This window comes from Castanea sativa, chromosome 12 (genome assembly GCF_040712315.1).
Source record: "Castanea sativa cultivar Marrone di Chiusa Pesio chromosome 12, ASM4071231v1".
NCBI lineage: Eukaryota > Viridiplantae > Streptophyta > Magnoliopsida > Fagales > Fagaceae > Castanea > Castanea sativa.
The window spans coordinates 14,095,704-14,119,064 of record NC_134024.1 but is presented as its reverse complement, the minus strand read 5'-3'; the positions used below and the strand labels follow the sequence as shown (position 1 = coordinate 14,119,064).

General features: G+C 31.9%; 2 protein-coding genes across 3 annotated transcripts in view; one reads left to right on the top strand and one right to left on the bottom strand.

Moving 5' to 3' along the window:
• Window positions 1-23,361, top strand: part of LOC142619575 (uncharacterized) — a 73,205-nt gene that overhangs the window by 23,091 nt on the left and 26,753 nt on the right. The gene's annotated exons all lie outside the window — the stretch shown is intronic.
• On the bottom strand, window positions 12,114-13,117 carry LOC142620035 (ethylene-responsive transcription factor ERF024-like). The gene has a single exon (XM_075793475.1). It carries the CDS (start codon window positions 13,018-13,020, stop codon window positions 12,361-12,363), a length of 660 nt encoding a protein of 219 aa, XP_075649590.1. The 5' UTR covers window positions 13,021-13,117; the 3' UTR covers window positions 12,114-12,360.

Below are 23,361 nucleotides of genomic sequence, written 5' to 3'. Positions count from 1 at the left end.
TCACTTTTTCATTTACCAGTAACCACTTACCACATCAGCAGTTTGTATAAAAGTTTGTATCTCTAGCATTACTCTTACCACAAACTTCATCTATCTTTTGGGTATAGATAGGGGTCTATTATGTCAACTCAAAAGGAGGGACTTTTGGCTGAAAATTCAGAGTCTACCATCAGTCATCATCTCTGAAAAATGTCTATAAGAGAAACAACAATTCTGAGAGAAAATCCATCATTTTCCTCATCAAGATACCCTCCTTCCATGGAAAGATCACCCATCATTCTCTTGAGCAAACTCATGCAAACATGAGCCCAAAGACCTTCAAAATCACACTCAATATCTTGCATTTTCTGCCTAGTATTCAGTAGCCCAAATGCTTCCATTACACCATCAAAATCACTCAGCCCAGATGCTATTTTATTCACCTTAAATCAAAACTTCAACCCTAGCTAGTTTTACTTGTCAAATAAATAAAGATGAATAGTGACCCTGTTGTCCTCATCAACAACAACCATACAATACATTTCCTCGTTCCACCATATGGAGAACCCTGAAAAAGTTTCACCACTAAGATTCTTATTAGAAGTAATACATGCAGGTAGTGATGAACATGCAGATGATTTCTTGAGATTATGGTCACATGAGTTATGATTTATCATCATCTTGCCATACATGAGTAGATATGACCTTAAGAAGGCGGTTCTTTTTATAGAAAATGAGTTTAGTAAAGATTCATGTAATGAAAGTTATGATAACCTATCAGTGTGAATTGAATCTAGATATTTATGCGTGATTTTTCTATGTTTAATTCCTTATTGGTCATGTGAACTAACATTTGTTTTCAGGGATACAGGTTTTCTTTTTTTAATATGTAATCTCACACGTTCTTTCTTGATTTTTGTTTAATATGTGATATGACATCTCTTTTTGTCAAGATAATGTAATTTTGGATTAGTTAATAAAATGCCTATTTTATTGGGATTTTTAATTTTTTTTTCTCAATAATAATCGACTTCATTCTACATCCCTCAATTTAGGAGAATAAGAGCCTTAAAGTAGACAATATCTACACATTTGGGGCGGGATCATTACAAATGGTATTAGAGTCATGCCCTAACCGGAAGTGTGGGCCCCACACATGGTCAATTGAGCCTTCATTATGAGACACATTATCTAGGGGAATACCTAAAAATTGGGGTGCTACTGGGTCCTGCTTGTCACATTTTAGCAAAGTATTATCATGAAGCATGTATGGGTATGACTCTTTATTATGTCCATGCCTACCGCATTCAAAGCACATGCTTTCAATACCAAATACAAACTCGGTTGGGCATATTTTGCAATCTTAATAAAGGTTCTGAATGGCTCATTTGAGGTTTAATTGACCTAACAAACCTACCTATAGAGTGGTAGAACAACAAAAAATGCTAGAATCGACAAAGTATCGGATTGATCAAACTGCTAATTTACTATAAATTCTTTAATCATGATACTCAATAGGGATCAAAACTCATGCCTTCTACTGACCCACACCACTTTTTGAGTAAATTCCTTTGTTTGGGCCTTTAATTAGTTATTTTTGCTATTTATGGTCATTTTTCTTTTACTATTGGAGTAAATTTCAATTTAAATTTTAGAATAAAGTCCTGACTATTTTGAAAGGTCTCCTAGGATTTAATTTTGCAATTTTCTCAATTTTGCATTTTTAAGTATTTTTTTTATTAATTTTCAACTTAATTTTGCGCTTAACACGAATTAAAGTTTTTTAGCTAGGAGTGTTTTAAAGTTTTTCCCTATATATATATATATATATATATATATATATGTGTGTGTGTGTTTCTCAAATATATAAAAAATAAAAAAAAAAGGTTTTTAAAGTCTTCGGTAACCCTGTGACTTTTTTTTTTTTTTTTCTCTATTTACGTGTTATGTTTCTTATGGCCTTCGCTTGTATCAATAAGAATTGTCATGTAGTTTCCAAAAGTTACGAGACTTGGAAATTATAAACACACACACATATATATACACACTAGTATTATGAGAGACAGATTAAGTTCAGGATGGCTTTGATTCAATGTTTCTGCTCTTTGGATAGCTGGAAGACGAAAATCCAATTTTGTCTTCATCATCAAAGACCTGGTTTTGAAGCATATCCTTGCTCAAGGCTCCTGTGATACAACCCAGAAGCTTATCTCTGTAGCTAGTAGTGTACTTAGTTTGATCCCTCAACAAAGCCACTAGCCTTTGAGGCTCCAACTTCCCTGTCTTTAGTTCTTTTGGTACTTCTCTGCAAACTATATGCAACCTCAACAAAGCTTACCTACATGAAGTTTGCCTTTTAGTAATATTTTTCTTTTCTTTTCACGTATAGTTTTTGAGACCTCTGTAATTGCCCTTGGCGGCCATTTGAATAACTACAAAATATTTGTTTGTGTGGTTGTAAGGATAGGTGATTTGTGATCACATTATAATACGACAAACCATTAAGGATATAATATCTCGGCTTAGTGGATGGTGTTGCTTAAAAAAGAAGCCGTGTTATATATATTTAAAAAAAATTGGTATTTGGGCTGACTCATCATTGCTTGGCCCAAGCTAAGCTAAAGTGACGGCCCAGGAATATTGACGTCCCACTAATTGGAATGGAGTTCTCCATGACAACCTACTTCAACAACTTTTGAAGAAAACTTGGTCGGGATCTGGTGAACCCTAGAGACCAAAGCAGAAGGAGACAAAAAAAAAGGACCCTCCCTCCACTAAAAAAGGCTGATATAATTGCAAATTCGCAATAATGACAGCAAGAATCAAATCCGGAACAGTCTCAAACTCTCACCGACCAAAAATCATGACCCTGAAAATGAAATCTTGGGAATAGAATCCGAGTCCAAAGATTTCCCCTTAAAGGAACAAAAATCCACAAGAATAGAAATGAATCCTCAACATACATGGGATTTGTGTCAGAGAAATATTATATTAAGAGTTTGTTTGGATCCGTTTATTTGGTTGAAATTGAAATTTTTTTTACTGAAAGTACGATAGGTAAAAGTAAAAGTTAGTTGAAATAGTATGGTAGAACTCATGAATAGTATTCAAAAGTGTAGTATGACCCATAAATAGCAGCAAAAATAAGCTAAATATTAAAATAAGTTGGCAAAATTAATCATGCCAAACAAACACCAAGGATGGGTTTGGATTGCACTGAAAATGAAAGTTTTTTGTCGTATGGTGTTTTTTATGGGGGCCCCGTGCACTGTTTACGTTACCTGCAAGTACGGATTTCAGTAAATTTTTCTTTAAAACTAAGTCCTATGGCATTATTCACATATTTAAAAATTATTTTGCTATAGTATTTTCAGTTTTTAGTTTTCAGCAACAAGCGATATTCGAACATACTCTAAGAGTCTATTTGGGATCCGCTTATTTTGTTGAAACTAATTTTTTTTTGCTGAAAGTACTGTAGATAAATGTAAAAATTAGCTGAAATAGTACAATAGGATCCATGAATAGTACCAAAAATGCAGCAGGACCTATGAATAGTAATAAAAATAAGCTAAATAATAAAATAAGTTGGCAAAAAATAAGCTATCCAAACGGACACTAGGTCTCATGTAGAAAATGAAAGTGATACCATACGAGTTTATAGATCATAGGCTAGACATTGGATTGAGTTCAGGCAGGTGTGGGTTGGGCTCTCTTATCTAAACAATAATATAGAGCAAACTATATATTTAGTTTTGATCATTTGTACCATATTTCAATTTGGTCCATAATCTTTCAGTGTCGTTTCAATTTAATTACTGCCGTTATCTCTTGAATGAAAATTTCAGATGTGGCAAATAGTTAAAATAAAAATTTAGTTCATTACTACATCGATGGAAACTAAATTTTTATTTTGGCTATTAGCCACGTCTACAATTTACATTCAAGAGATAATGGAAGTAACTAAATTGACACGATATTGAAATGTTAAGGATCAAATTAATACATTGAAGGTTAGAGACCAAATTTAAATATGGTGTAAAGATAAGAAACTAAATTTAAATATGGTGTAAAGAATATAGACCAAAAACGTAATTTACCCAATAATATTTTATTAATAGTTTAGTGTAGCGAGTAATTTATTTATGATAATGTTTAAATTTGTGTATTGACCTATTGTACTAAGGATAAAATTTAGTTACAAAATTTGTTGTAAACAAAGATTACAACTTTACTCAATATCTTTTTATTAGAGGTGAATTTTGACAAATTCACCATTAGATTACATTTTCTTTTTATATCCTCCGTGTTTGCAAAATTTCTAAAACATTAAATATCAATAGCTATGTTATTAATAAACTGTTTAAATTGCAAGGATTTGTAGGCATAAAATATAAGTTTATAGATCATATAATCAATAATATTTAATTAGCATAAAATTTGATATGTGTATTAAGAGGCTAAAGAAAATGCTTGCAATCTAGCGGTTAGATTTTCAAAATATGCAGTCATGTAATTTTTTTAAAGAAAATTATAGTCTTAAGTTATAACCAATTTTATAGCTAAACTTTATTTTTGTACTAATTAATTTGAGATAATGAGGGCGTTTGGATAAACTTATTCCTGCGTCTGCGTTTAAGTTTTTTTTTTTTTTTTTTTTTTCCTCCAGCCGCAAGTGTTGACTAATTCTTCTGTGAACAGTGCATTCGTGCACTGTTCACGGACCCACAAATTTCACTTTTCAGCAACTTTTTCATTAAAAATGGGTCCCGCGGTACTATTCACACATTTTAAAATTATTTTACTACAGTGTTTTCAATTTTCAGTTTTCAATTTTTAGCAATAAGTTCTATCCAAACGGACCCAATATATGAATTCATATGCTTATAGAAAGGATCTTGGATCGAGCTTAAGCATGTGTGGACTAAACCTGCTTATTTAAATAATAATATTTTATTAATAGTTCAGTTGGCTGATCATTTTATTTATGATGATGATTAGATACGTGTATTGCACTCATTACTATGATAGAACTCTAGTCCTCTTGTCAACTCTTGTCAACAAAATCATTGGTCAGTGGATTGCTATCCATGAGTAGTCTTTAGGTTAAATAAATCATATCTTCTCTTCTCTTTTTTTTTGCTGAACATATCTTCTCTTCTCTTACACAAATTAAACTGGAGATGATTAATATGTTACATGGATGATGCATGATGGATATGTGAACTATACTTTACCTTTTAATAATAGTAGAACAAAGTAAAAGCAGGCACTTCATTCGTCGGCTCACGGGTGGGTTTGTGATGAGGAGACAGCCTTTGCTTTACTCGTCATCCATGATGAATTACATTCTCTTGTTAGCAATGATGCTATCATTTTGTTTTAAAAAAAATATATTCTAACCCCGATAATTTAATAGTGTAACAAATTAAATTATATGGTTTCAAAAATAACAACCAAAATTCCAAAGTTTTTTTCATTTTTATTTTTATAAGTCCAAACACAATTCCATTCTACCTAAATGAGTTCTTATTTAATTTGTTAATTTTTGAAATTTTAAGATTTAATTGGTTTTTTTAATCAATAATTTATGACGTTCGCTCCTAATAATAGCTCTTTATCGTTAGACCAAAACACCAATTAATTTTTAGTATACGTAGAGATTGCATACCAAATTTCTTATACAACCATAAAAAAAATTTGTCCATTGATTATAGAGATCTAAACCGTATATATAAAAAATCCACATTAAAAAGAAAAGGTGGGGTGTATGCTTTCTTTTTCACTTAAGTTGAACCAATCCTGTGAGAAAAAAAAAATAGTTGAACCAATCCAATGCCATTATATGTGTCGACAGCCGCATATTATATGCCGACAGCCGCAGAATTCTAAAAACATATTCAACTTTTGCTAATCATCCCACCCATATCTTAAAAGAGTTATTTATCTATAACATAATGATCATGGTCTACTTATGTTTTTTAAATTCATTATTCTTTTTTTTTTGTTTGCTAAAAATAGATTACTCCTTTTATATATTTTAGTTATCATTTACATTCGTCCACTTTTGGTCAAAATTCTCTTTATGTTGTCAATATCTCCAGCAATAATCCTATTTTGGTATGAAAATACGGTCAATTTGTCTTTCCAACCATGCATCATTACTTCCATCAATCTTTACTATTCTCATCATGGGTTTTGAATGAAGAGCTAGCAGCCTAGCAGCAAAGCAGAACATTCGTTGCTTGCTTCACATGCTTTAAAAAAAAGCAATAAATTATTAATTACCAAAAAAGAGTTTCTTATTTTTATTTTTGTGTCATTATCGTCAAATTCTGTAATTCAGTGTAGTGGGTACTGGGTATGCACAACGCGCGAGTACAAGTTCGACTCTAATATTTTCATATTCAGCGACAAAAAAGACTTTCAAATTTTCATTATATACGATATTTTGGTTTCCTATGCTTCTGCAGCTCTGGATGTGATGCCGACTAGACTACAGTGACCTATACTAATTAATTATTTGTGTTTAGAATTAGATTATAAGCTAGTTTTTTAACTGTAAAATAATTCTTTTTGTGTTTAGGACTACACTAATTTTGTGTGTTTAAGCTAGCTTTTATATATGAACAGTCTAACTCTAACACTCTTTAACTTTGTCTGATTTTTTCGTTCTACTCAGGTAAGTAGGCTGAGAGGATTTTGGATCGATGAACCCAAAGGTCGGTTTACATAACACTAATTCAATCAACTCAAATAGGATTGTAAAGATTCAATTGAGTCGAATTGATGTTTTTATTTATTTTGAAAATTACTACAATAGGAACGAGATTTGAATCCTAAGTTTTCTTGTAAAGAATAGAATAGAAAAATGCTACTTAGATACAAAATTCTTGTTAATCAATAGATACAAGACTCTTGTTAATCAAGACAAGTTTAGAAAGTTCAATATTAATTCATTTAATTTTATTTTAAATACAAGTTGAGTTTAAGTTTATCACCAAGCTAGATCATGTGTAGAGGTGTACATGGGTTAAGTTTGAGAGTTCTTTAAATCCTGCCTAATAAGGTCGACTTAATAAATTCTCAAATTAAAATCAATCCAACCCATCACATATATAAAAAGCACCCTAACCCAACCTACATGGGGCGTCGGATTTGGTCAATTTGTGCCAAATGAGTTGAGAAAACAAGCAATCTAAACTCGAGACTTAAAAATAAAATTCCAACCTAACCCAAACCAAGGCATCAAGTTTGGTTGGGTTGGCCTGGTGGGTTGGATGCAAACCCTATTCTTTTTCTTTTTCTTTTTTAATACAAGATGCACACCCCCTAATTATATGTCTAAGATTTCCTCATTTTCTTATAAAACAAGCTTGAATATGCTCACTAGCTGCTTGATTAAATTATCATTTCCACATATATAGTAAACATCACAACTAAGATTGTAACCCGTTCACAAATTTCTACCAATAATTAATAAATAAATTATAGTTGATATTAAATTATTTGAGTTAGTTCAATAGAATCTATAAATTTATAAAAACTAGACTCACCAACCTTGTATTGTTTTATGAAATGAAATATTTATATTATCAAAGATTGATTATATGAAAAAAGTACTATAAAAATTAACAAAATAATTTGTAATCTTATGAACTTATTTAAAAAAAAAACACACACAATTTGATTTTCAATTTATATAAATATATTTTTATACATGCATATATATAATATCGAAATTGAGTCTCATACTCAAGATTTTTTTTTTCACTAATACACTAATATGTTTTAGCTTGACTTGTTTAATAATCAAACTTAAACATAAGCTTGAACTTGGCTTGTTTGCAAAATAAATAATCATAAATAAGAATTTTCTTAAGCCGGGCCTATCTGTTCATGGATAGTTATATTCATTTACAACCATGTGCAATGCTAAGGCCAAATGTCATCAAATGTGGCCCTTTTTAAAGGGAAAAAAAAATTAGAAAGGATAATGAAAAAAAAAGTTTCTTTTTAGAGCTAGGGGTAGTAGAAGTGTAGAACCGTTGATATCATGACATTAATATAACAATAAATCTACTTATACAACACAAATTTTCGCAACTTGCCAAGTGCAGGGATGACAACTTGTCAATAGTAGATGTCCACTATTGATAACTTGATAATTAAAAAATAAAAATAAAATTTTTTTTAGGGTTAAGGGAAATAGAACCATTAACATAATGGCACATGCTACTTTTTCACAAAATTTTTCATAAATGCGGTGATAAAAATGTTGCTACTTGCTAATAGAAAACAATAAAAAGATGCTAACAGTAATTGGTAAGTGCATGTGAAAATAAATAATAACTTATTTTTTTATAATAATAATAATAATGAATAATAACCTGTATTCTTAATAAAGTTATAAATAATGTTGTACTTATAAAGCTCTAAGCCTATAACATTATTTTTAACATAGAAGAAAGAAATAAAAATATAATAATATTAGACTCATTACACGTGCTTTGCGTGTGCAATAATGTTCTTATTTATTTATTTGTTTTTTTTGGTTTAGTGTTATAAAACTTAAAAGTGATATATAAATAACTGTGTGTATTATTTTTTTAATTTTTTAAAGAAGGAGGTAAGGTAACGTAGAAAAATGTTAAAAAATGAGATAGAGAACTGTAAGAAGTTAAAACATAATGAGACATTTGAATTTATTGATTGTGATAAGTAAAAAAAATTGAAATTTGAATAAAAGAAAGATGATATACGTTAGTGTGGATAGATGGAGATTTGTGAGAATTGTATAGAATTTAGATAACAAAAATTTTGGAATGTTTTAAAGAATTATAAGAAAAACCATATAAATTTCGGGATAAAAATGAGTAATTTTTACATGAGGTAGTGGATTTTTTTTTTGAAGAAGAAGTAATTTTGTATTTTTTTTATGAAGATAATTGAAGTATTTGTTTTAATAATTGAAGTATTTGAACTCAAATAGATAATAAATACAGATAGAAATTGGACATTTGAATACAAATAGGTGGTGAGAATAACGATTTTTTTCTTTTGTACGTGAGATAATATTACTGTTTTGACATTTTTTTGCTTTTTTGTAGAAAAAAATATTAAATTAAAGGGTAAGTTATTTCAAAATTTGTACGAGGATGTTTTGGTATGCCAAAAATTAAAAACGAAATAGTGGAATCTTCTTATTAATAGTATAGATACGATTGGAAATCATTAATAATTTTTGAATAATTTGTAAGATGTATATATATATATATATATATATATATATATATATATCTATTTTCCCTTTTAAAAACTTTTAATATAAAGAAAATAAAAAACGTTATGAGTAGGAGAATCATAGACGAAGTACATGGGTCAATTTGATTTTGAACTAAAGTTTTTCCTTTCCTTTAAATTATGTTAAAGAAAGTGTGGATAAACGATGATGTATGGATTGTTTTTATTTTATTTTAAATCTTCCTATAATATTTCTCCATAAGTTTCAATAAAAAGATATATAATTTTTAATTATAAAAAATATATATTTAATAATTGAAGTTTGATCTACGTCATATTTTAATCTCGAACCTTTAGAGTATTCGTATCAGCTCATGCAAAAGTTCATATCAATTTTTTACTTTTCAAAACACTCTATATCAGATTATCTATTTCATACTACATTTTACTACAATATAATATTTTATTAATTTTTTTAAATGTTTCCATATCTTCATATACAATGGCCACTATTTTTTTTTTTTTGGGGTAAAAATAACAATTATTGTTTGCTCTCTTCTTTCATTCTTAAGTTATGTAAAGAAATAATAAAAAATTAAATGCAAATTAAATAGTATTAGTTTAAATTTACATGATTATTGTAATAAACTTATGATTTTACACAACTATAAACAGACGAATGTGAGTCATTTTAACAAAAAATTGTATAAATTTTACATTTTTTTACTATTATACATTTATTGATGCTGGTGTGATCTTAAAATTAAGTGTCTATTGATCTAAAATAATTGGTCATTTAGATCATGGGACACATCTACAGATACCAGGTTTCAAATTATCTATCAAGTAATGTTAAAGATATATAAAAATTCACAATTTTATGTAATAATTTGGCATGTGACAAGTTATGAATAATGTATCACCACTCAACATCATACATTAACCAATTCACCACTTGAAAAATCGTTGTATAAAATTATGCATTTTTATGTATCTATTATCATTACCCTTATCTACATTTTACCCGAGGCAAAAAAACAAAACATCAAATCAGGCACATCCCATTATTTTCCTTTTAATTAATTTGCTTGAATATGCCGTCACTTGAAGGCTAAAAGCTGAGGTGGGCTTTTTTATTTGATTTGATTTTTATATTTATACGTGGTTCTAAAGATAGACACGTAGGCAGCACTGTATTCTTACAAAGAAAGAAAGAAAAAAGCTGCAAATAATCTCAACCAAGTAAAATCAAACCCAAACCCCACTCAAAGTCAATAAGCACCAACACTCCACCACTGCAGTGATCCACCACTCTGACCCACTCCTTTGCCGGCACCACCGCGAATCAGAGACTGAGTCGTGTTCCCCGGTGGACCCTACTCCTCAGCCTCAGTATTAATATCTCCATTAAAATATCATATACAAACATGCGACCAAAAAAAAAAAAATACTAATTTCTATAGAGTTACAGGCTGTGTAACTTTAAAAAATCATACTTTTATCCAAAAACAACATTAAAAAAAAACTCCACTTACAAAATATCTTCCAAAGGTACAATGATCTTATATAAATCCCAAAATTGAAGTAGCTTAGAAGAGTCATTCTTCTTCCCCCAAAAAAAAAAAAAAAAATTGTCTCAGATTTGGCACAAATATTCCTCAAAATGCTAGTCCTTGATGTTTGGAACAGTTTTTGCCCTCTGTCTGGAAATTTTGAACATTGGAGGCCGAAAAGTTCAGGTATTTAACAATTTATGGATAAGAACTTTTTAAGCAAAAAAAGCTTGATTTTTTTTTTAATTTTTAGTTATAATTATTTTTTTAAAACTACACTCCCAACCTCCTTCTTATGTGGGGTAGTTGCACTTGATCGTTTTTTTTGTTGACCCATATGCTTGATTCTTCAATAACCACAAGAAAGTCTGCTGGGTTTTCTATGGGCCCCCCCCCCCCCCCCCCCCTGTTTTTGGGGGGGGGGGGGGGTGTTTGAAGTGTATGATAGGATATACGCATGAAAAACTATAAGAACATGTAATCCTAGGTATAAGTTGTAAACTTAGCAATTGGAACCTTTTCATAAAACAAAGGACAATTTCTTTCTTCTACAATGCAAGTATTTATATTTGCAGTTCTACACAATTACTCTGGGTTGGTTTAGCTCATAGAAGCAAACTTGCTTGTTTAGCAGAGTTCTAATAGCTCTATAAGGTCTAAAGAACAAATTAATGTGACAAGGTTATATAGGAGTTCCTACAATGGAGAGATGTTTCTAAATCCTCCCCACGGTTGTAAAAAATAATAATAAAAAAAATGAAAAAAAAAATCTTTCTTTTTGCATGAAAATTATGCGGCCACTTCGCTGCATTTTTCTCTTACGTAAAATGGACCCTACATGTGGGCCCATCTTTACGTAAGCAAAAGGCTAGTTCACAGAGTAATTTCTCCCGCTTTTTTTTTCAGTTCAATTTTTATCATATTAAAACCAAAACCGAAACTCAAGTTTTGCCTGCTTCTTCCTCAGCTCCCAACCCCCAAACGCACACATTCTTTCACAAATAACACCTTTTGATCATAATAACCCAAACATATGTGTTGCAGTAAACTAGGCCCCTGAGCATCTTTATGTTCTTGCTAACATATTTAGGTCTTTGAGTATCCATGGCCTCACAATCACAATCATGAAAACTACTAATAAATTAATTTGTTTTCTTAACAAAAGTTCTTTGTAGTGCTATTTTATATATATGCTCCTATAAATAAAAAAATGGTACCCCATGAAAAAGGACAAGTACATGAGAAACCAAGTCTCTTTCGATTATACCAAAATACTAGATCATAGGAAGTACCTTAACATATATATACACAACAACACAAACAGCCACACAGAGATAGATCTTAGGAGCACAAGCATCTAATAATTCTTCTAGCAAGCTAGCAACGGACAACGCTGTACTGTTTCAAAGGTACAAACCCCAGCACGAGGAGGAATCTCATCCGATAGCTAGTTTGAAAAAACAAAGAACAAGAACTAAAGCAAAGCAAAGCAAAACAAACACACATACTCAAAATACAATACAATACAATACAACAGAAAAATAAATACAAAATACAACACGAATTTTGCTGGAGCATAGGGTTTAGTTTATGAATAACTCCACAACCCATCTCCATCTCCATTACCATCGCCACCAGATTCATCAGAAGACGATTTTGACTGAATCCTAGGAGGGCTTACAAGCATCCCTTCTGCCATATCCACCAGCAAATTCGGCATATTCAATAACGCATCTTCGTCTACAAACTCTTCCTCACTACGTCTACGATATGTCGTTTCCTGACCAGTGCTACCCTCCGACGATCTATGCAACCTAGCCTCAGCTGCACACGCCGCCGCGGCGCGTATGTCGTTCGGCGACATCGAGGCCGGTATCGGATACGAAAGAATCGAATTCGGGAAGTTCAGGGCCGTGTTGGGCCCCTTCAGAGCCAAGGCCGCCACGTCATACGCAGCCGCAGCCATCTCCGGCGTCTGGAACGTGCCGAGCCAAATGCGCGTGGGTTTACGTGGCTGGCGTATTTCGGATACCCATTTCCCGCTCCGGCTCCGAGCCCCACGATATTTCGGATGCTGAGTAGTACTGGGCGATCCGGATGGACCCGAAAACCCTTCCGATACAGATGTCGATGACGTGGCGGTGGTTGTAGAACTTGAAATATTACTGGTTAGAGTGGTCTCCTCGCGGCGCACATTAGCGGGCGTAGAAGAGTCATTTTGGCTCACGTTAGCGCGATTGTTGGCCATTTAGACTTTACTATTGCCCCCTTTATTTTTTTGGGGCTTCAGTTTGCCATTTACTTCGGAGCATTTATTTTTGTGGATTATGTACGGGCGTTGGAATAAAGACAAAAAGTTTATAATACCGCTTTAATGTTTTATGTTTGCTTTTTTGAGGAAATGTTTAATGTTAGTAAATAGAATGTTTTTCCTAAAAAAAATAGGTAAATAAAATTATTCTAAAACAAAGGTATTCTATTGGAACAAAGTGAAAAAAAAATATGTGTGATATCAAAAAAGAAAAGAAAAGAAAAGATTGATAGGTTATGCAAAAAATTTTATAATACAAATCTAAGTTAATTGATTTGATAAAATTTTTAATGGTTAAATAAGAGATTTAATTATAATTTCTGTATACACCTAAATTCAATTTCTATTTTAGTATAATGATAAAATGTAATATTATTAAGCGAATGTTGTAATTTAAAATTAAAAAAAAAAACATTTTGAGTTTGAAATACTACATAAACTAACCCAAAATATTTATATCAAATCTCAAGTTTTATAAATAACATCTATAATTTTTATTTTTTGATAGTTCTAAAATTGGAACTAAATTGATTTGAATCTTTAATACCTCAGTTGAAGATGCCGACAACTGAGCGCTTGACAATTTAACAATTTTTTTAATATTTTCATTTGTTAATTTCATTTTATGTATTTTATTTAAATTTATTGGAGGATATAAGAGAACGTGAACAATGGGAGAGAAAGGGTGGGAAATTCGTGGCTGAAAGTTTGGGCCCACATATATTTTTGTGGCTCAAAGTGTACACACGTGTCAATTCAAACAAGCAATTTGCTGTGATCTACTACCGGGCTCTGCCAGCGTGTCAACTCCTCTCTTGTGCATTACAAATGGAATCTCGGGTTTTATCCATTCTTATCAATATTTCTGCTTACATTCGGTGCATTCACCATATTTTCACAAAAAAAAAAAAAAAGGTATTTAGTTGTTTTTAGTTCTATTTTGAATTTATTATTTAGGTTCTTTTATCTTACTAATAATAATCCGTAATAATTAGGGCATGTTTGGTATATGTGTTTAAATATATGTTTTCAGTTTTTAAATAACACTACACATAGGATAAAGTTTAGTTACAAAATTAGTTATTGCCTTATGCTACAAACTTACTTAATATTTTTTTATTGAATGTGAATTTTGGCAAATCCACCTTTGGATTACATATTCTTCTTATTTCCTTCATGCTTGCAAAATTTCAAGAAAATTAAAGACCAATAGCTATGTTATCAATAATTTTTTTAAATTGCAAGTTTATGTAATTTAAAATTATGTACAAAATATAAACTCTTAAATCATATAGTAAATAATATCCAATTGACATAAAATTTGAGATGTATATTAAGAGCGTAAAGAAAATGCAATTCAACAGTTAGATTCTCAAAATATGTTGTAATCTTTATTTTATCGAGTGAGTTTATAGCATTAAGTTACAACCAATTTTGTTGTTAAACTTTGTCCTTACACATATTTCTACACACTTTTTTATCCACATGTATTTCTTAAAAAACTGAAAATTGTTGTTTAGACACACATATCAAACGGGCCCTCGGTCACTTAAAATTTATTGTAAAAGAATTATAAAAATATTGTATACATAGTATTTTTTTTTCAATAATAAATACTTTATTTACTTGGATTCAATCCAAATATTTTTTTTGGGAGATAAAAGGTAGAAGGAATTTAATCGAATTACTAATTTACTATAATAAAATTGCTGATTATTAATCTAGGTCATGCTTACCATATTTAGTATTTCTTTGGCTTGGTGTTTGAATATTAATTGCGACTTTTTATGGAACCTACTTTTAATTTTTTGAATGGAAGAGCTCTACTTTATATTGACAGTGATATGATGCAGATTGATACTGTTTCAGTGTTAAAGGAAGAGCAAATGCAAAATTTTTACTTCCATTATAATGGAAGTAAATATTTTTGTTTGGGAGACGAAACTAAACTATCATATTATTAGGTTGTAATTCAAGAAAAATTCAAAGCATCACATTCTTACATACATATTATACACATACATATGTATGCATGTATATCTTAGTGCATTATCTTTTATTTTAATTTTTTTAAGACATACATTTTTAATTTCAAGGTAAGTCATGACTATATAAACACACACAAATTATATGTCTACAAAATTATCATATCTGAAATCTTTACATCTTTCTAAACTCTACTAAATATACACAGTTTTTTAATTTGCTATAAATATGTATAACAAATATTCAAGATTTGCTTTTCCAAATGTCAAATATAAAGAAAATTTTGAGTAGAAGCCTATATATATGGAATTAGAAATAATGAATAAAAACTATCAATTGGTTAAAAGAAAACAAATCATGAACCATAAGATAAATAAATACAAGTGAAAAGTGAGAGGAAGAGTTTTGCACCTCTCAAAAGAATACTATGGTGACTGACTTGTTAATTATTTTAGAGAATGGTGCTATCAATATACCATTTTTATTCTGGCCTCTTTAAAAGGGTATTGGTAACCAAAGGTTGATATATATTGAAGAGATGTTAAGCCAATGTGAGAAGGGTAGAACGTCAAGCGATGATGATGACTAATGAGAGATTTTTTCTGAGTCTAATATATATATATATATATATATATATAAACCACATAGCAATGTGTTGGGACTTGGGAGGTGGATGGAGAAAGTTTTGTTTGGTTTTTTTTTTTTGTTTGTTTGTTTATTTTGTTTGTTTTTGTTTTTTTTTTTTTTTGTAAAAAAAATTGAGTCTGATTGGGAGAGAGACACGTACAAGTCACTGGTGGGGGGCCCAATTTTTTGGTTGGGGGCTAGGCTTTACAAAACTAAGCTTGTCTCACTTTTTACCTATTAAAAGTCAGATTTATAATAATTTCTTTTTTTGGGGGGGGGGGGGGGGGATGGTCCCCCTTTGCTATAGGTCTTTAAATCAAAATTATTAACTTTCATTGAGTTCTTGATTTGCAAATCATTTTTTTCATTTCCAAAGATTGATTTATGGAAGTTAGGAAGCAAAATTAATCAATTATAGATTTCTTCTTCAGCTAAAATTTATTTAATTTGAACCATTTGATTTTTATTCAAGGAGTTCACTTTTCTTAAGAAGTTGAAAACAATTATGAGTAATATTGGAAACATAGTTGTTAACATGGTTTGTTATGATTGATATCACATTAATTTTAGATAAGTTTACAAATGATATCATTTTTGTTATGCGTTTATCGTAACATACCATGTCAGTAATTATAAAATATTGTGTCCTGAAATTTAAACGATTACGAATCGGTCAATTAATGGGTGTTCCTTTATAGTTTCTGAATCATTGATAAACTTACTAAAACAAAGTCTCTAAAACTCTTAACTTGTCCTTGATAAGATTCAATGAAGCATTTGGTATGAGAAAATTTGTGTACTTCTCGGTATATTAGCATATAGATTATTGGAAATGTGATGTTTTGAAGTATGAAGCTCTAAAACTGTAATTATACCTTTTTTTTAAAAAAGTGATGATTTCTTTTTTTTTTTAAATTACACACTTATTTTTTTTAATTTTTTTAGAGAGTTTTAACCTATGACATCCGTTTATGATAATAACTCTTTATCATCAAATCAAAACACCAATCAATTTTTGGTGTAGGCGGTGATTGAACCCCAGATTTCTTATTCAATCATCAGAAACTTTACTAGTTAAGCTAACTGGAACCCACCTCTATTTTTTATTTAAGTAACTTACTCCGCATGGTTCAGAAACATTTTTCATAATTATATCTCTGACTATTTTTGTGGAAAACATGAAAAGAACCATGCTTTTCGTAAAAAAAGGGGGGGGGGGGGTCTGACATGACACACATTCCTTTTGATTTAATTAAGTTAGGAAAATTAAATATGTTGCAGATAATAATATTAGCAACATGCTTTAAATTTTTGTAGCCATTGGTTATGTGTTTTGATTGAAAAATTCCCTAATTTTGTTACTTTTCAACAACATATGGTTTACTTATTTTGATAAGAATTGATAGAGATATAAGAAATCAAAGTTTTGGATCAAATTCTAAAAAATTCTAGAAAATTAGGACTCTAAGGTAGAGGACGACACTTCAAAACTACTGTAAGGAAAGTAAAACTAGTTGTAGCTGAGTTCAAGGATAGTTATGCCTCCAGAATAAAGAGAGATAGGAAAATAGAGAGATAGAGAAATGAGATAGGAAGAAGGTGATTTGTTGAGCAATTTGCTTGAATTGTCATTGATCATGGCTGTGGCCTTTATACAAGAGTTGCTGCTCTGTCACTCTTCCTAACTAACTCTTCACAATACTAACTAACTAACTAACCACCTCAGCCTAACTAACAGCAGTTGCAATTACCACACTTAACAGAACCATGGACCATGACTCACTATTAACCATAGTTAACTAATATAGCCAGTATCAATAGTCAATACAACAGTGAATACAATAGCACAATCAGTGAATACAATAGCACAATGAAGGTAAATCCTAACAATTTCCCCTCCTTTAGAGCACCTTGCCCACAAGGTGAGGAAATTTAGCTTGCAAATCATATAAAACTTCCCAGGTAGCATCATCCTTGCTTTGACCCTGCCACTGCACTAAAACTTAAGTCATAGTTCTGCTCCTTAACTGACTGGACTTTCTATCCAAGATCATCACAGGTTCTGGGGTAACCACCAAATCTACATTCACAACAAGTAATGTAGGTCTAGGCACCACTTGGTTACCCAACTTGGCCTTGAGATAGGAAACATGGAAAACAGGATGAATAAGGGAACTAGGAGGTAAATCCAATTTATAAGACACTTCCCTAATCTTCTAGATGACCTGGAATGGCCCATAATACCTTGGGGCTAGCTTTCCAAGCTTTTTATGGTGTACTGATGACTGCTTATATGTCTACAACCTTTGGTACACCCGATCCCCTACTGCAAATGATCTCTCTACCCTTTTTTTGTTAGAAACCACCTCATCCTCTCTTGAGCAGCACACAAATTCTACTTAAGTAAAGACAAGAGCTGATGTCTATCCTTAAGCAACAAGTCCACTGCCCCAACCCTTGTAGTTCTAGCTACATAATCTAGAACCCGAGGAGGAGGATACCCATACAAAGCTTCAAAAGGTGTCATCTTAGTAGAAATGTGGAAATTGGTAGTAAACCAAAACTCTGCCAAGAGTAACCACTCAACCTAAGTATTAGGCTTATTAGCTGCAAAAGCCCTTAGGTAGTGTTCCAAGCTCTTATTAATCACCTCAGTTTGGCCATCAGTTTGAGGGTGGTAAGAAGAAGACATGGTCAATGTTACTCCTTGCAATCTCATAAATTCCTTCCAAAAAAGAGAAGTGAACACAGGACCCATATCATTGACAATGTTGGAAGGCATACCATGCAATGTGAACACAAATTGCAAATAGAGGTTGGCAACCTTGGCAGCAGTGTAAGGATGAGAAAGATCCATAAAATGGGTATACTTGGTGAGTCTATCCACTACCACAAACACCACAGACCTCAAATGAGACTTAGGCAGCCCTTCAACAAAATCCATACTCACATCTAACCAAGGTTTTTCTGAAATGGGCAAGAGTTGCAGCAACCCAGCAGGGAAACAGGTCTCATGTTTAAGTTTCTGGCAAACATCACATTCCCTCACATACTGCTTTAGGTCCTACCTCAGTCCAAACCAATACAAATCTTTTTAAAGCCTATGCAAGGTCTTTAAGTAGCCAGAATGACCCCCAAAGGACTGTCATGCACATGCTGTAACATCACAGTCTTCAAATCCCTACCAGAATCTCCCAAATATAATTTGCCCTTGTAAAATAACAACCGATTGTAGAAGGTGACCCTGGAGGAACATCAAAACATGATTGGATGGCATGAAGAATAGCCTAAAGCTTAGGATCAGAAACATAGCTTATCTTGAGATCAGACAACTAGGTTAGAGTGGGAAAGGATATAATGCACAAAGTACCCTCAGAGTCAGTTGGAATATCTAAAATAGCTGATACACTTGAGACAGGAATAGCTGAATCAGATTGTACAGGAACAGAACAAGAAGCCACAACTTCAGCACCTTGCCTTCTTGAAAGAGCATTAGCCACCACATTCTCCCTACCTTGCTTGTACTCCACTATAAAAGCATAGCCAATAAGCTTAGTAATCTACTTTTGCTATGCTGGTGTTCCCACCCTCTACTCTAAAAGGTATTTTAAACTTTGATGATTTGTTTTGATAACAAATGGTCTTCTTAACAATTAGGGTCTTTATTTCTTCACTACCACTACCAAAGCCAATAATAATTTTCATAAGTAGAGAGTGAGAGCTTATTACCCTTCAAGGCTTGGCTGTGATAAGCAATAGGCCTGTGATCTTGCATCAGAACAACCCCTAAACCCAAGCCAGAAGCATCACACTCCATAATGAAAGGCTTGGTGAAATCAGGCAAAGCCAACGTTGAAGGGCATGAGACAGCATCCTTAAGCATTGGCAGCTTCTGGGGTCCAAACAAAAGAGTCTTTCTTCAATAATGTAGTTAAGGGTGCTGCAATTTGCCCATAACCCTTCACAAATTTCCTATAGTATCCAGTGAGACTAAGGAAACCCCTTAAAGCCTTAACATCTCTAGGTATAGGCCATTGCTACATAGCAGCAATCTTTTTAGGGTCAGTTCTCACTCCTTCACCAGAAATAAGGTGGCCTAGGTACTCTACCTCCTCACAATTGCAAACATACACTTAGATTTCTTAGCATAGAGCTGGTGTTTGGCCAAGGTTTCAAGACCAATCTGAGATGACCAAGGTGATCAGAAAAGGACTTACTATACACCAATATGTCATCAAAGAAAAAAAAACCTTAATAAGGGCCTCAAAATAACATTCATCAAAAATTGAAAGGTGGAAGGAGCATTAGTCAAACCAAAGGGCATAACCAAGAATTCATAGTGGCCCTCATGTGTTCTAAAAGCATTTTTAGGAATGTCTTCCTCCTTCATTCTAATTTGGTGGTAACCAGACCTCAAATCCAATTTAGAATACACTCAAGCACCTTCTAACTCATCCAACAACTCATCAATGACAGGGATAGGTTACTTGTCCTTAATAGTGTCTTGATTCAAAATCCTATAGTCAATATACATCCTCTAAGACCCATCCGCTTTCCTAACTAAAAGAACAGGTGAGGCAAATGGACTGCAGCTATTCGTAATTGAACCAATAGACAACAACTCCTTAATTATCTTTTCAATTTTATTCTTCTGATAGAAAGGGTACCTGTAGGGTCTTTGGCAGATGGCTTATGCTCCTTCCTTATGCTGAATTTGATGTTCATGCCCCCTAATAGGAGGTAATCCAACAGGAGTTGCAAAGACTACCTCAAACTCCAACAGTAGATCAGTAACCTAGATAAGAACTTGGGTAGAAATCTACAAGATCAACCCTCTCTTCACAGGCTCCGTAAAAAATTGGGTCCCTTCTTGAATGTGAGTACCTGCCCCCTTCAAGCCATGTAAAAGCACAAACTTTTGTGCATAAGAGAAGCACATTGTCAGCAGCTTGAAGTTCCATTGAATGACCCCAAGGGTACTCAACCACTGAGTCCCTAACACCAAATCACAACCCCCATTGGCAACACATGTAATTGAACCATAAATTGATGCCCTTGCAAATAAATGGGAACTTCCTCACACAATCCTTGAGTCCTAAGCACATCACCATTAGCCACTTTCACTTCCAAAATTTGGGAAGTGTCCACAGGAATGTGTAATTGAGAGAACAATGAAGTATCAACAAAATTATATGTGCTACCCGAGTCTATAAAAATTACCAAAGATTTATGCTTAATCTTCCCCATTACCCTTATGGTACCAGAAGTAGGAGTACCATTTAAGGCATAAAGTGTGATTCTAGATTCCTCAACATTGCCTTCTTGACAATGCAAGGGGTAATTAGAGACAGAATTTCCACTTCCCTCTTCCAATTTAGCAATATGCACCCCTGAACTAACATTAGGCACAAACTCCACAAAATCAAGAAGAAATAACATAGCATTTTTACATTTATGTCCAGGACCCCATTTCTCATCACAATTATAACATAATCCTTTTTTTTTTCTCTCTTCCATTTGAGCAAGAGATATTCTTTTGATTGGTAATCTATTAGTCTTATTATCTGTCAAAGGAGAAACTTTGGGTGGACCTAAGATTGAGGGCTTACCTTACTCCAATTGAACCTTAGAACTCTTCTTACAGCTCCAATTATATTTTTTTTAAATCTTGGATAAACCAAAAGACCCATTTAGTGACTGAGGATTGAGCATACGGATAGGAAGTCTTATCTTATCTCATCCGCTCTTGCATAAGAGAAACTGTGATCGCCATATGTTAGAAATGACTAAATGGTTTTCCTATTTAGATTTGTAATTAAATTTTTGATAGATTTTAATATGATTTTTCCAACATTTAAATATAAATATTATGAGAAAAAAGAATTTTATGATAGAATTTAATATGCTTTTTCCCCAGGGGTTGTTACTTTTGGTTTCCTACAAGTCACCTGGAGTTCTTTCCTTACTTTTCCATTAAAGGGGTGCAACGGCTTTTTTGCCGACAATATTAGTGGTGGTGTCAACATACACCTAACATACACTGAAATCTCTCTCTCTTTATTATGAATTTTTTTTTTCTTCTTTTTTGGTAGAAATCTCTCTTAACAATTACTATTAATGCATTTAGATTGTAGATACTATATGTGTTTTGTGTTTGTAACAAATATCATCCAATAAGCTATATCAATATTTTATTTGTGTAAAGGAGTATAAGACAGTGTAGAACATTTCCAAAGATCATGTTTATTTGTGACTTGAGTAGAGAAAAATGTATGTTACAAGAAAGAACTCTTGTTTTTATGTACTCATTTTGATTTTCAACGCATCTCATATATTTTACGTACTCATTATTTACATATAAGAAAATTTATATTAATAAAAGTATAAAATATAAAATACGGCATTTTCATGTATTGGCGAATACCTTTCCTAGTTAACAATTTTATTAAATTTTTGTAAGTTTCATTGGGACGATGGATGAATATATTTTCACCTAAAAATAGAAAATAAATATATATACCAATTTCAAAAGTATCGTGATAATAGTTTAATTTTGCATATTTATATTATTATTAGAAAGTATTATCATACATATTTTGAGTTAATTCATACATTTTATATTTGGTTTTAGAATAATGTTGAATACTCAATTTTGTGCTTAATTGAATTTTAATGCATGAATTTGTCTTTTGTAGGAGAAATGAATTAAATAAGCGGATTTGTGCAAAAATGAAAGTTAATGGACTTTACTTTTACAAGGGCCATAATGAAGTTAAATAAGGACAACCCAATTAAATTTAAGTCCAATTGGAGCAAGAAATCAAAAGAAATTTGCGTCAAATTCACGTCCAATTCGGATTAGGATTAGTATATTGGGCATAACATTCGGCTCAGATGTCCAATCGAGATAATTCAATTTGGGCTGGAAAGTTAACTCAAAGGGCTACAACTTTGTAGTTTACCAAAAGTCTGAATTTTGACGTTACATGGGTCAAAAACTTTGATTAAATGAAGCCTAAAAACTTGGGATTTTCTCCAAACGGGAATCCAACTTGTAATAGGATTTCTTGACCTATTTGAAAGCTCTTTAGGGCAAAATTCAGAGAAGAGTTGCAGTAGAACGTAATTTAGGTTTCTTAAAATTTCTTTATAGTTTTTAGAGTTTTATTTGTGTTTGGATTGCTGTAAGCCTTGCTAAGACAAGGGGTAAAGCCCAACTAATTATTAGTATGTTCTTAACAATTAGTTTATGGTTTTAATACTTATGTTCTTATGTTTTTGATTGATTTACTCATCTAGAAAATTTTTTAATTCTGTATAATTTTTTGATTTATCGTAGACTCCAGGCATATTAACTGTTTAGCATTCTTTGTGAACTAATTCACTAGTTTTTTTTTTGGTCTAAAATTAATCAATTTCATAAAACTACCTTAGACAATTAATTCTTGAGTTCTTATTGTTAAATCATCCGACTAAGATCATAATTCATATGAATTTTATTTGATTTATAAAATAAATACTGTTAAGACTACCACTAGGTACCCGTCTGGGTACAACTGAAACGTAGTGCGTCTGCATTTCAGAGTTTTTTTTTTCCTTGACCAGCGCCTCTTGCACTGTTCATGGGACATGGACAGTGTATTAAGGCAAATGAACAGTATTTTG

Excerpts from the sequence above, each read along its gene's own strand:
- LOC142620035 (XM_075793475.1), bottom strand. The coding sequence starts at position 13,020 with ATGGCCAACAATCGCGCTAACGTGAGCCAAAATGACTCTTCTACGCCC.